The sequence below is a fragment of the Eublepharis macularius genome, chromosome 1 (assembly GCF_028583425.1).
Source record: "Eublepharis macularius isolate TG4126 chromosome 1, MPM_Emac_v1.0, whole genome shotgun sequence".
NCBI lineage: Eukaryota > Metazoa > Chordata > Lepidosauria > Squamata > Eublepharidae > Eublepharis > Eublepharis macularius.
This window is the reverse complement of record NC_072790.1, coordinates 141,465,316-141,480,681: the sequence shown is the minus strand read 5'-3', so window position 1 is coordinate 141,480,681 and position 15,366 is coordinate 141,465,316. Positions and strand designations below refer to the sequence as shown.

The window sequence follows — 15,366 nt, the reverse complement described above, 5'->3', positions numbered from 1 at the left end:
GGAAAGCTGTTGGAAGTCAACAAAAAGGGGGGGGAAAGGGAGGGGGTTAGAGATGAAAAAATTGGGGAAAATTGAATGTAAATGTAAAAATAATGGATTCTAACCCAATAAAAAAAATTTTCAAAAAAAAAAAAGAGCTAGAAGTGCCTTGGATGTTCCCTGGACTGGGACAAACTCAAAGGGTTGCTGTTGAAGATCAGCTATCCTTAATGTGGGCATTATATTGTGTGGTTTCACAAGGCGCAATCTTACCCCCCATTATGTTCAGGCTTTAGGAGAACTCATTTGTAGCTATGAAACTGGATGCTATCAATATGCAGATGATACCCAGCTCTTTATCTCATTATCCAAATCCCCTGGTGATTCAGTAGAGGTACTGAATCACTTCTTGACAGCTGTTGTCAGTTGGCTGAAAGCAAACAAATTAAAACTGAACCCAGACAAAATGGAAGTGGCCCTGGTTGGAAAAGCAGAGATCTTGAAGGACATTTTATTTCCAACCTTTGATGGGGTTCAGTTGACCCTGGCTGACTCAGTTAAGAGCCTAGGAGTTATACTAGATCCAGCTCTGCTGCTAGAGAAGCAAGTAAATGCAATTGCAAAAAAGGCCTTCTCCCAATTCAAACTAGCCTGGAAGACGGCCCCCTACCTTGACAAGGCTGATCTGGCCACCTGAATTTATGGCACAGACTAGATTATTGTAATGTACTTCACATAGGTTTCCCTTCAAATTTGACTCGGAGACTCCAGCTGGTGCAGAACACTGCCGCATGTTTACTCTTAGGAGTTAAATGAAGCATGCATAGCACTCCCATTCTGCAGCCATTCCATTGGCTTCCCATATGTTATCAGGCTGTATTCAAGGTCATGATTATCACATTACTGGTTTGGGGGCTGATTTTTATCAAATCAGCCCCACATGGAGGCCTTTACTTCACTATCAAATCAACCCCACACGGGGGCCTTCACTGACTAAATTCTCAGCACGAGAAAGTCCTCCTGCTCCATAGTCTCCAGGCCTGTTTCCTGCACCTTCCCCCACCCCACTTGCCAAGTAAGTGGTGATGGGGTGGTGGTCAAGGCTGGGAGCAGGGAATCCCCCACTCCCACCAGGGGACTGAGATCCCTAGCGCAATTCCCCCACACTGTGATCAGCAAAGTTCCAAAAGACAATTCTTCTGCATTGTTAAGACAAGTAGGTAACGTCATGGAGGCAGGGAGTGAGCCAGCATGCTCTTCCCCTCTCTCCCTCCCTGTATGGTCAGTCTACTGGGGACAGGTGTCTTTACCAGGCCATAGAGTATTACAAATGAGGGATCTGCAAAAACTTGCAGGGGTCACTTCATTTCCCCCTATATCCCCTTTCCCACATGACTTTTTCTTTCTCTCTTCCTGGAACCCTTCATATTCTCTTCTTTTTCCCTGCTTCCTTCTCTTCTGCCCACTCACCAACTAACCTTTTTTTAAACTGCCCCCACACTTCAGCTTTATTTATTCCCCACTCCTCCACTTGAAGCCAGCTGGGTAACCTTGCATCAGTCACAGTTCTCTGAAGCTCTCTGAGCCCCACCCACCTCACGGGGTGATTGTTGTGGGGATAATAACATACTTTGTAAACCGCTCTGAGTGGGTGTCAAGTTTTCCTAAAGGACAGGATATAATTGAATGTTATTATTAGATTAGGCTGAGAGTGAGTGATTGGCCAAGGTCACCCCACAAGCTTTCATGGAAGAGTGGGGATCTGAACCTGGGACTCCCAGATCTTAGTCTGATGCTGTAACTACTATACACACTGGTTCCCAGACTTTGCTCCTTCCGTCCTCTGGCACTTAGAATGGTAAGCAAGTATATTCTTAGTCAAATCCTGATTTAAAATAATTAAATTTCAGTGGTCAAATGATATACAAACTAGAAACTTGCAAATTAATCTGACATACTGTTGGGCACATGTCTTCTGTAAATTCTTAAAATTAGTTTGAACCCAACAGACATTCCCTAATTATAGTTATCTCTTTCTAGATGTTTGTTTGATCCATATCAGTCATTAAAGCTGTGCCTCTGACATACAGTAATTACATGAAAATAAGTTGAGTCTCCTCTGCCTTAGCCTCTGACTTTTCTCCTTTACTGCTTGTTTTCCTTTTTAACACAGAATGGTTTTTATCAAAACTGTATCTAGGAAGTGGTGTATAGTGAGTCATCCTTGCCGGTAACATTAGATCAGCAAACTTATTGAAATGCACTTAGGATTGTGGTTGGTGCCTGCTGTTATCATAATATATTGGGTTGGATCCAGCAATGGGTAAGTGGAAAGGCAAATGTACTTAGCACAGTTCTGCATTTGCAAGGAATAGCTCAATAACAACAACATATAATTTTAAACAAAATAATAGTGTTCATATGGAGCAATGGAATGTACAACAAATGGTTCATATGAATACATTTAATTCAGTTTTGAAATTGTATCAGAAGCCTTGCACACACAAAAAATCATTTTCACTTAGTAGCAAGCAGACAGTACGGAGCAATTTTACTACTGCTTGTGCAGGGACTATTGCTCATGATAATTGTCCACAGGATCCAGTACATTGTCATGTGTTCCCTGCTACCTTGACTAGTGAGAAATTGTTTTTTCTTTTGCTGTATCTCTGCCATTCTCCCACCGGAAACTGAAGGGATGTTACCTAATCCAAGGTCTGATGATTATCCCATTCCAAAAGCAGGACAGTTCCCAGCTATCAGGCAGCCATCTCTCATTCTTACTTCCCAGTGTGGAAACATTAAAGGACTACTGTAGAGTATTAGCAAACAGTTTTACCAAAGGATGGTCAGCAGTGACGTACCATACATGTATGAAAGAAAATTCTGTTCATGAGAACAGAGAAAGAACACTGCTGGATCGAACAGTCATCCATCTAGTCAAGCAGCCTGTCTCACATAGTGGCCAGCTAGCTGTTATGGAGGGCCAACAAGAAAACATAGAGGCTGAAGCTCTCCCCTAAAGTTGCCTCCTGGTACCAGTCTTCAGAGGTTCACTGCCTTTGAACATGGAGGTTCACTTTAGTCACCATGACTAGCAGCCACGGATAGACCTATCCTCCATGAGTCTGTCTAAAACTGCCTTCTAAAACTGTCCAAGCCTGTAGCCATCACTGTATCCTCTGGCAGTGAATGCATTCATTGTGTAAAGAAATACTTCCTTTTGGCTGTCCTGAATCTACTGCCCATAAGCTTCATTTGATTCCCTCAAGTTCTAGTATTATGAGAGAGGGAGAAAAGTTCTCTCTGTCCACCCTCTTTACCCCATACATAATTTTATAAACCTCTATCATGCACCCTCTTGGTTGTGTGTTTTCTAAACTGAAAAGTCCCTGACTCTTCAACCTTTTCTCATAGGAAAGGTGTTCCTACCCTCTAATCATCTTGGTTGTCAGTGCCACCTTCATTTTACTACCACTACATCTCTGACAGTGCAATCCTAAAAAGAGTTACTCCAATCTAAGCCCATTTATCAAGTTCTGCATAAGCATGTAGCCTTTCATACAAAGAAGGGGCATATGCCTGCAGAACAGAACTGTGTGGGCCAGCAGAATTTTGCCCACTGTTTTTACTGGAACAGTTCCTGTTGTTCAGTTTTGAAGCTGGCTTGTCTCTTCAGCAGTGAGAGTTGCTGCTATGAAAGCAGCAAACAAAATTCCAGCTGTGTTCAGGGGCACATGCCTGCCTTTGATTCCTGTTTTTTGTGTTTTAATAATGGCCGTCAACACACAAAAATAAAATGAGTTATTCTGACCTATATAGCAATCCAGCAGCAGATCGAACAATACAACATGAGTTTCTTGAAGCTTAGAGTTTTCTGATGTCTCATTCTGTCTTTTATAGTTCGAGATCGTGTACGATCAAAAATGGAAAGAGATATCTTGGCAGAAGTGAATCACCCTTTCATTGTAAAACTTCATTATGGTAAGAGTTTTCTAATGGTTAATTTATAGAAATTCTAATTTTTAATTAGTTTTAACTTTATGTATATTACAATTAACAGAGTGGTGTGTATAGCAACAAAATTACAGTGCTTCAAATATATTAAATATTGGGTCAAATATATCATTCTCATACATTATTCCAGAATGTAATAAAGAAAGCATAAGGATGGTGTTTGATGCTATGTTTTCTTTGAACAATTGTACTTTTGTTATTATAAAACCCCTCTGTTAATTTCTAAAGGTTAATTCATATTAATCTATGGACATATTAAACTGGAACATTGTTTTGCTCTTCAAATTCATTATCTGTGGGTGGATTTCGCATATTTATTCTGATACTGATTATTATTATATTTGTATCAATACCATTGACTACTGTCCTTCTGTACTGGTTAAGATGAGTATTGTGAGCTCTTCATTGTTCTGTTCCTAGCTGTCTGATCAAAAGGTAGCATTGGACAATAGCTGCTTGACCCTGTGGCACTAGTATTGTGGAGCACTATGTCCTTTATGCTGCTTAACATCAACATGAAACTGCTAAGACAATGTATCATATGGTAGCCAATCTCGGACCTGGAGATCTTCCAGATTTACAACCGATCTCCAGACTACAGAGATAGTTCTTTTGGAGAAAATGGCTGCTTCGGAGGGTGAACTCTATGGCATTATCCCCAAACCTCGTCCTTTCCAGGCTCCACCTCCAAAATCTCCAGGTGTTTCTCAATCCAGACTTTACAACCCTAATATATCATGATGGAACAAAACTTTACTTCTTTTCAGCAAAATGAGAACTTAACTATACGTTACGGTTTCATCCATAATGGTTTTAAATTATGCTTTTTGCCATAAAGTTTGCCAAAATGTTTGCTAATATTGCTTTATCAAAAAAGAAAAGAAAGAAAAAGTTGAAGGAAGAGAGGGAAACTTTAACAGTTTCCTCACTTGCCATTTTCTTGCTGAAAAAAGTCACCCCAGAGTTGTTTTTAAATCTGCAAGAGAGAACTTTCTCCCCAAAGCAGTTTGACATGGCTTTGTACGGTAAGGAAGTGCCAGGGGAGGAAAGGGCTAAAGTTTCCCTTTCTCTCCATGCTGCTTGATAAAGCAATCCTGGCAGCTTAGTTTTCAAAAGGAAAACAAACTACTTTTTAAATATTTTAGTAGTCAGTTGAATCAGTGTATGTTTGGGAATGTTTGGGTGATGGGCTAAATGGGAATCAATTACCTGAAACTCAGTCCAAATAAGAGCATTGATCACTGTTGACAATGTAGCCAAGGAAGTGAACAGCCAGCTTGTTTTGGACAGGGCTGCTTTCCTCTGAAGGAGCAGGCTCACAGCTTTGGTTACAATTCGATCTGTGCCTGCAGATGGCGGCTCAGGTCCCCTTTTTGGGGTGGGAATGAGAGAGAGAGAGAGAGAGAGAGAGCGACCCACCAACAATGGCCAGAGAAACAAAAAGGGAGGTAAATGTTTCAAACTATATTCTTTCTAGTTGCATAAAATGCACCCTCTGTATTTTCCGACTTCATTTGAACAACTTATTTACAGAGCTCTCTCAATCTGTGCCTTTTCTCATTTGGCTGAGGTCCAACTGAAAAGAAGCAAAAAGTGAATGCTACCCTTGTCAAATTCCTAGCTTCTAAACCATATTGCTACAGTAAGCATCAAACTGGTGTCTGAAGGAGAATTATCTGTTGAAATAATATTGCCCAGTAAACTTTTCGAAAGTGTATAATGGGCAACAATTACAAGTGCTTCTGTTTCAAAAGATGCTTCCTCTTGAGTTTTTGTTCATTCAGGATATTCCTCAAAGAAGTCTGAGGAAGCACCTTTTGAGGCAAGAGAACGTGTATCATTTCTGAGGAAGACGTTTTGTCAGAACACTCTGGAAATTCCTTCCGGTCATGCAAAAAACTGTTTGAATCCCAGCCAATATATTTCTGTTGCAGCACATAATGTGAAGCACTTTTGCAGATTAAAGAACAATTCATGTCCTGTATAGCCACAAAAATGTAGTGTGCAAATTAGAAGCATCTGGAGTTAGACCCATGTATTCTAAGGCAGTCGTTCTCAACTTTTTGTATCTTTCATCTCACTGATCACTCTGTCAAAGAACCTGAGTGCCACCAAGATAGAAACAAAAAGTCTACTTTTTCAAAGAAGGACATTTATATGTTTACAGCCAGTCTAGTATTTACTAGCATGCCAAAATGTCACAAATGTTACCTGTCACAGAAGATTGGCAAGAGATGGCGCAGCATGCTTGCAGGTGGATGTGGGGAATGAGGGAGAATGAATTCTTAGTAATTGCTGTGGAAACCCTGCATCCCACCTAGATTTCTTCTATATCCAACCAGTGGTAAACATACCACTGGATGGGAACCAGTGCTATAAGATACATTAAAAATATGTAAACAATATACCTCAGCAACTGCTACACTTTCAAAATTTTACATTTGAGTGGCCCCTTATTTGGGCAACAATTTCAAATTTTATTCCACCTCTCCTCCGAAGAGCTCAAGTATCTTACATGGTTCTTTCCTCCTACATTTTATACTCGTATGAAGTAGAAAGGAGAAAGAAGGTGGTCCAACATCACATGGTGAGTTACATAATGAGCCTGGATTTGAACCTGAATCGCCTCATTCCTGATCTAGTCCTCTGCTACACAGGTAGTGGCTTCCCATGATATAATTTAATCTCCTGTTTACAAGAAAAGAATAATGTTATCAGAGAATGACACAACATGGGTGAAAAAAATAATTTTGTGGAACTCTTTATTCACTGTTCGTCTTCTGTGCAGCCCCACATGGGACTGCGCCTGCGCAGGCCTGCCGACCGGATTTTTCTTTTCTAGCAAATGTCCACTAGGGGGCGCCCGTCTGCCCAATGTGCCTGCACAGCTTTTCCCGCCCGAGCGACATTGGGCAACGTCGCCCCCTTCACCCTCAGTTTCTTCTTTGCCGCCAACCGGTGAAGATCTAGCTGTCCTCTGTGAAGAAACGCCATTTTGTGAAGAGATCGCTCGTTTTTTTCCAAGGATGGCGGAGAAAGTGCTGTTTAAGCGCTGTTCGACCTGTTCGGCAAAAATTATGAGAACGGATGGCCATTCCGTTTGCCTCGAGTGCTTGGGTGATGGACACATCGTCGAGAAATGTGAGCATTGTCAGCGGTTCACTCCTAAGGCCAGGGCTAAGAGGGCGAATAGATTGAATCCCTGCTTTGGAGAAGGGCTATGTGGGCGTCGGGAGCTGCAGATGCCCCTCGGGCCACCGCCAGTGAGCGGGACGGCTGAACCCCCCTCGGTGGTCGGACAATCTGTTCATAGCTCCACTTCCACCTCTCACTCCCGCTTGCCAGATCAGTTCCAACGAACTCCGACTCCGACCTCGGATCCGAAAGACGCCTCGGGCTCCACTTCGGATCGCAAACATCCCCCGAAGTCGGATCCGACTCAGAAGCGACGACACCGTTCCAAGTCTCCGACGAGGTCAGAACCACCCTCCACACCGACTCCAAAGGTGCAGAGGGCTTCATCGGATCCGAACATCCCGACTGGATCGGCTCCAAAGTCGTTGGATCCGACACCAGAACCAACGCCGTCGGTTCCAAAGTCTACGGAGTCGACTCGCCTTAGCCTCGGTCCAAAGACTAGTGCCAGGTCGGAACCCAAGGCTTCAGATCCGTTGCCTACCTTAGCATCACCAGATCCGGTGGACCGGGGTCGAAGCACCGACCGTGGCTTAGCCTCCCAGGGTGAGAAGAAGGCAAAAAAGAACTCGAAGCACAGACAATCGACTTCCGTCCAAACTGACGAGGTGCTCTGGGAGAAGCCCAAGACTCCTTCACTGCACCTGTCTTCTCCGTCGTGCTATTCCTCTGCTGATGACGGTGACCTGCCCGACGCTCCGCCTCTTGTGGCCCATAAGTGGTTTGCTGGTGACTATACTGGTAGAGAGAATCTACCTTATCACTTGCCTAGGAGTGGATATGAACGGGAAGGCTCCCTTTATGCAAGGTCTCACCGATCCTATTCCCCATCTTTTGGCAGAGAGTATTGGGGTGACACTCGGAGTGAGTTCTCCCGTTATGGTTTTCCCGGACGGGGTTCACCTTACCTACAGCCTGGGTCTCGTCAAGATCCAAGCCCTAGCCCTACCTTCTGACCCATCGCCTGAGGACATCATTATTGGGACTGGTCGTATTTCACCTTCGGAAGACTACCGGCTCTACACTGAGAAGATGGTCCGAATGGCCCGTTCTCTGGACATTGAGATTTCGGCTGTAGATCCGAAACCGAAGGATAAAATTCTGCAGTATGTCCAGTCTGGGAATCCTCCAACCATTGCATTCCCATTCACTGAAGGTTTGGTGGAAATCGTTACCACAATCTGTGAAAAACCGGCATCCGTTTACCCGACATCTCGTAAACTAGAAGCTCTATATAAAACTAGAGATGATGTCTGTACGTATCTCTTTGCACATCCACTGCCTTCTTCCCTCATTACAGAGGAGATGCAGACCCGTCAGTGCCAAGGGTCCCATGCCGTACCCATCGACAAAGAAAGCAGGAAGCTGGATTCATTGGGCAAGAAATTATACTCGTCTGCTGCCCTGATGCTCAAAATTTCTAATTACTCGGCAATCATGGGAGCCTATCAAATTTTCCTGTGGAATCGCATGGCGGTCTTCATGGAAAAGCTTCCTGCTGACCAGAAGGTATTGGCTAAAGTAATAATGGATGAGGCTCTATGACTGTCACGACAACAAATTAATGCTGGTCGCGACACGGTTGACACATCTGCAAGAGCATTGGCATCTTCGATCGTGCTTCGCAGACACTCGTGGCTCCGCACAACTGCATTGCATGTCGAGACACGAAACAAAGTGGAGAATCTACCTTTTGAAGGTCAATCTCTATTTTCATCGAAAACGGATGAATACCTGTCGCAAAAACGTAAAGATCGGCTGACAGCCCGTTCCTATGGTATTCTCCCAACCAGGCAATTCACCGAGAATCGATTCCAGTATCGTTCCTCGCAGGGTTATCATGGTCGACAGCAGAGATACCAACCATATCCACGTTATGGTTCCTACAGGCAATTCCAGCCCCCTGCGAGCTCTTTTCAGCGCAGGAGACCTAGCTACTGCCCACATCGTAATCAACAAGGCCCCGATGCCAAAGAGTCAGCAACTCAACCTAAACAGTTCTGACTAGAATTTGAACAATCTGTCATGTTTGGAAACAGATTGGCTCAGTTTGCCTCGGCATGGGCAGAGATTACCAGTGATAGTTGGGTGCATAACATTGTTACAGTTGGTTATAAAATTCAGTTTGATGTTTACCCAGTGTTGTCTCTTCCTGACCACACAGTACAATCCTCTTCTGAAAAGTTGCAGGCTGAGGTTGTAGCACTTCTAGAGAAGGGAGCCATGCTCGAGGTACTCCCTCAGGACCCCCTCTTGGGTTTTTATTCTAGAATGTTCCCTGTAGACAAAAAGGATGGAGGTGTACGACCCATTTTAGACCTGAGAGAATTGAATAAATTCATTCTCGTTAAACGGTTCAGAATGCTTACCTTAAATACAGTCCTCCAGTTAATGCCCGAGGACATGTGGTTCACCGTCCTGGATCTCAGGGATGCATATTTCCATATTGCCATCCATCCTGATCATAGGAAATACCTTAGGTTCCTTTGTAACAGTAAGGCCTATCATTATCAGGTACTCTCTTTTGGACTGTCAACAGCCCCCCGAGTTTTTTCTAAATGCATGGCTGTTGTAGTTGCATATTTGAGAGAACAAGGTTGTACAATCTATCCCTATTTTGATTATTAGCTTTTGGCAGCATCCTCTGCTGATGCACTTCTGGCCCAAATTAATAAGGTGATGCTTACCTGCTCCCGGTTAGGGCTCTTGGTTAACCTAAAAAAATCTAATCTTACCCCGTCCAGGAGAATACTGTTTATCGGTATGGAACTGGATGGCGATGTAAATAGATGTTTTCTGCCCAGAGAACGTGCATTAAAGATTGGCAGGATGGTGAATCTCTTTCTGAGATGTAGGTTCCAGTCGGTGACTGCTATCCAGAGGCTGCTTGGCCTTATGGCCTCTTCTACAGCAGTTACTTCTATGGCCCAGTTGCATATGCAACCTCTCCAACTGTGGTTCCTCTCTGTTCATGATTTTGAACACGAATCCCAGAACAAGAGATATTCCATTCCTAGAGGGATTCTTCGTGCCTTACGATGGTGGCTTAGTGACACTAATCTCCTTGGTGGTATTGCTTTTGGGTCCATCCAAACCGAGATCACGATCTCGACTGATGCCTCCACGATAGGATGGGGAGCCCAATGTGGGGCCCTGAGGGCACATGGGGTTTGGTCAAAGCAGGAAAGGGAAGATCACATTAACCTGCTAGAATTGAGAGTGGTCCATTATGCCCTTATCGCGTTCGCAGACACGCTGCAGCAGAAATCCGTTCAAGTACTCACGGACAATTGCACCACGATGTTCTACCTGAACAAGCAAGGGGGCACTACTTCCAAGGCCCTCTGCGATGAGGCCGTTCGGATTTGGGAATGGGCCATGGACAGAGGCGTGTTCATTCATGTGGTCCATATTCCTGGCACCACAAATGTGATCGCAGACAAACTGAGTCGTATGCGGTCTGACAATTACGAATGGACCATAGCAGACAACTACCTGAACGCCATCTTTTTGGACTGGGGGTTCCCAGACATAGACCTCTTTGCTTCGGAGGACAACAAGAAGGCCCCACGATGTTGCTCCAGGGGAGGCCTAGGTCGCCACTCCCTCGGGGACGCGTTTCAGATATGCTGGACAGGGCACCTGCTTTATGCCTTCCCTCCGTTCCCGCTGTTGTCTCGAATCGTCAGCAAAGTTCAGAGGGATGGGCCTCACATAATTCTAGTGGCGCCCTTTTGGCCCAGACAAGCTTGGTTCCAACATGTCATGCAGCTTTCACAGGGGTCATATTATCGGTTCACTCTGAACCCGGACCTTCTGTCCGACAAAGGGGTTTGGTATCACGACCTACCCAAACTGAACCTCACTGCTTGGCACATTCTGGGTCAGAAGGGATGTCTGACAGAGTAGCTGAGATTTTGCTGAATGCACGTAGGGACACTACTCACAGGTCATACTCTGCTAAATGGAAGCGTTTTGAAGCCTGGGCTAATGACAAAGGAGTGAATGTTTGGGATTGCCATTTGTCATCTGTGTTTGAGTTCCTTCTGTCTCTAAAGGACGGGGGACTCTCTAATTCCTCTGTTAAGGTTTATCTAGTGGCCATTTCGGCCTTCCACCCTAAGATAGATGGGAAAACAGTTTTCTCCCACAGCCTCTTGAAATCCTTTTTGAAGGGGTTAAATAACATGTTTCCACAAGTTAAAGAAGTTGTTCCTCAGTGGTCACTGCAAGTAGTATTAGCGGGGCTTATGAAATCGCCCTTTGAACCGCTGGCTACTTGTGAATTAAAATGGCTGTTCTGTAAGGTGGTTTTCTTGATCGCTATTACCTCTGCCCGTAGAGTTAGTGAGTTGGTGGCCCTAAGATCGGATCCTCCTTTTTGAAGGTCCATCAAAATAAAGTGGTTCTGAGACCTGACCTTCGTTTTAGACCCAAAGTCTCTACTCAGTTTCATACCTCACAAGACATAGTCCTGCCTATCTTTTTTCCTGACCCTGCTAATAATTCTGAAAGGGCCTTACATTCCTTGGATGTGAGAAGGGCTGTTTTATTTTACCTTCAATGTACCTCACAGTTTAGATGTGCCATTTGCTACTATGGGCCCAGAAAAGGAAAAGCTGCTACAGCTCAGTCAATCTCTCGCTGGGTTACTCAGACTGTTAAGGCTTGCTACTTACATGCTAAATTACTATGTCCTTTGGAAGTGAAAGCTCATTCCACTAGGGCGCAGGCTTCTTCTGCGGCCTTCCTTAGGGGAGTGCCCTTGCAAGACATCTGCAGGGCTGCTACGTGGTCGTCTTTCGACACATTCGCTAAGCATTATGCTTTAGATTTGTGGGAAAGGAAAGAGGCTGCTGTTGGTCAAGCTGTGCTTCAATCTCTTTTTCAATGAGAACACATGCCCGCCTCCTGGGTAAGTGGCTTGTGAGTCTCCCATTTGGGGCTGCACAGAAGACCGACAGTGAAAACAGAGTTGCGCTTACCGTAACTACTGTTCATTGACGTCTTCTGTGCAGACACACAAACCCTCCCTCCTACCCCGCTGTGTTCTTTCTGATAATGAGAGGGCATTAGGCGGCAAAGGAGAAACTGAGGGTGAAGGGGGCGACGTCGCCCAATGTCGCTCGGGTGGGAAAAGCCGCGCAGGCGCATTGAGCAGACGGGCACCCCCTAGTGGACATTTGCTAGAAAAGAAAAATCCAGTCGGCAGGCCTGCGCAGGCGCAGTCCCATGTGTGTCTGCACAGAAGACGTCAATGAACAGTAGTTACGGTAAGCCGAACTCTGTTTTATTGAAAATGCAGCATCACCATCTTTTTCTATTACAGCGTTTCAAACAGAAGGAAAGTTATATCTTATACTGGATTTCCTGCGAGGAGGAGACCTTTTCACTAGACTTTCCAAAGAGGTAAATTCACCAAATTCATGAACCATGTGTAAAAAACCAATGTGTGTGTGTGTGTGTAATAAAATATATAATTTAAATTGTGAGCCCTTTAGGAACATAAATGCATCTGAAAAACTGCTGCAAGCATTTCTCTGGACCTATGGGACTGAGCAGCATATAAATCAAATAAATGTAATGCTATTTGTCTGTCTTTTCCTAACTGAATTTATATGTATGGTTTCCCATAGATTTATTATGAGCAAAGCTTGCAGAAGAATATACTCATCATACTTCCTCAAACCGTTTTGAAAACATTCACTGGTATTTTATTTATTTATTTGAAACATTTTTAAGACTACTTGTCCTTTAAAATTTTTTTTAAAAAATTAATATCAGATAGTTTGCAAACATTTCAAAAGCAAATCCTGCCTTCATGCTAAATGTAGGATAACACAGAAGACAAAAACTTTGATAAACCTATAACAATACTAATTATAATGCACTAATGGTATCTGATTGTCATTGGTCATGTTATTGCACTTCCCCATTCTGAGTGATCAGTTTTCTTTAGTGAGACCACGTAAAAGACTTACAGTATACGTGATGAGTAAGCATTTCAAGGGTACAGAAGTGATTGCAGAGGCCAGTATCACCCATCTCAAAAGCAGCATCAGGTCCCTGAGTGCTAAAAACTGCTTTTCTTTGAATTCTCCTTGCATACACTCCCTGTAGCCAGCCTTGAAAAATCAGTTTCAGCATCCTCCAACTTTGTAGGTCATTATTTCTGTATGTGGCTTGCTGTCAAAATAGGCTAGGGTGACCTCTGGCACCAATTAATGATATGATTATTCATTAATTAGAAGGACTATACAAAAAGAAAGAATCCATCTATTTACTTGGTTCAGCAAAACATCATGACTGCACCAATATAATAGTCTAAGAATGATACTAGAATAGTCTTCCTTTGTAACATGAGATGACAAAGAGCTCCTTCATATGTATGTTTTCTCATGGATAAATGTAATGTATGGACTGGTAAATCATCAATATAATAAGCAGTAAAGTTAGAGTTGCCAGCTCCAGGTTGGGAAATTCCTGGAGAATTTCTGAGTGGAGCCTGGAGAGGGTGGAATTTGGGGAGGGGAAACTCCAGCAGGGTATAATATCATAGAGTCAACCCTCCAAAGCAGCCAGTTTCTGCAGGGGAAATTATTACCTTGGTCTGGAGATCAGGAGATCAGTTGTAATTTTGGAAGATCTCCAGCCACCACCTGGATATTGGCAACCCAAAATAAGATGCAGTGAGTAGACGTTCTAATGATTTCAAAAGGTAGGAGGTAGGGAAGGAGGTAGATGAGTAGTCTTTTTTTTTGCTTTGTTTGATTATTGGTTTGTAGTTTTATGTTTTAAAATTCTAACTATATTTTATAGAAGTTTTGTTTTAAAATGTTGGGATGAAAAGGGGAGCTTTCTTCCTATTCGCAGAACTTCCAAATGCAGAACTCAACCATCTCATGAACTTATGGTGTTGTACAAGATTTGTCCATATAGGGCATTTTAATAATTCTAATTTTCTAAAGGTGTAATATAGCTAGAGACTTCAAAAATGACTATCTATATGTATAAAGACAAATGTCCTGACTGACTCATCAACGCCCAGCTCAAACCCCTGGAGCTAGAAATGTGAAATTTGGGGAGAACGTTCCTTTTGTGATGTAGAGGCTCATTAAGAAGGGATTTTAAGGAATTCGCACCCTAAAGGGGTAAAAAGGGGTAAAATATGTTTTCCCATAGGGATACAGCTTCCCTGTGTGGCTGGCAGGCTTCTCTTCCCCTGCCAACTCAGCCACTCTTCCCTGATTGGGCTAGCTTTCAGGGTCATTTGCATATGGGGCCAACATTCTAAACAGTTGCTAAGGGAGTCATTGAATGTGTCCTGAGGTAAAAAGCACCTCACAGTCTTCTGCTAAAAGTTCACTAGGGTTGCCAATATCCCTGTGGTGTAGAGTTGCCAACTTTCAGGTGGTGGCTGGCGATCTCCCAGAATTACAACTGATCTCCAGGTGACAGAGATCAGTTTCCCCTGGAGAAAATGGCTGCTTTGGAGAGTGGGCTCTATGGTATTATACCATTCTGAGGCCCCTCCCCTCCCCAAACCCCACTCTATCCAGGGTCCACTCCCAAAATCTCTAGGAATTTCCCAACTTGGACCTGGACCCTACTGTGATGCCTGCCTGGTTGCCCCCTCTCTCTATGATGGCTCAGTTGTGGAACTCTGTGTTCCTAGGTAAAAATCGGGTCAAGACACTGCAGACAGTTGAAGAAAGACAGTACAAGACTCTTGAATAGGGATTTTATATAAAAGTCAGTATGGCAACTGAGTTTTTAAATGTTCATGGGGAGATGGTGCATGACCTTTCTAGGGGCCATTTCAATGTGATCCTCTCACATGAACCTGTCAAAGTGCCCACCACACCACCCCTCCCTCAGTCCAACTCCACCTCGCATCTCTTGCAGCCATCACCTTTTACTGCCCCCAAGAAGCCTCCTTGCAGACACCATGCTAAAAGGGGGAAGGGGTGTTTTGAGGCACTGAGCATAACCCTCAAAGATGTCAGGGGTTACAAGAGAGTTATGGGGGGAGTCACCGGGCTGCTGGCTGGAGACTTCTGGCAGACTCTGCCAGTGTTCCCAAGGGGAACTAGAGCTGATGAGGTTATTGTGTGTGTCAAGGCATCGTATCTGTGGCCCCTCATCAGAAAACTCTCACTAAGAAAGAACATGAGT

The 15,366-nt window shown here is 43.9% G+C and overlaps 1 protein-coding gene across 2 annotated transcripts in view; it reads left to right on the top strand.

The window, feature by feature from the left end:
• Positions 1–15,366, top strand: part of RPS6KA2 (ribosomal protein S6 kinase A2) — a 299,866-nt gene that overhangs the window by 151,993 nt on the left and 132,507 nt on the right. For both annotated transcript variants that reach the window (XM_054982534.1, XM_054982543.1), the window contains exons 4-5: positions 3,883–3,963; positions 12,521–12,600. In XM_054982534.1, the coding sequence (XP_054838509.1) occupies positions 3,883–3,963; positions 12,521–12,600 (161 nt within the window). The remainder of the gene's footprint in view (positions 1–3,882; positions 3,964–12,520; positions 12,601–15,366) is intronic.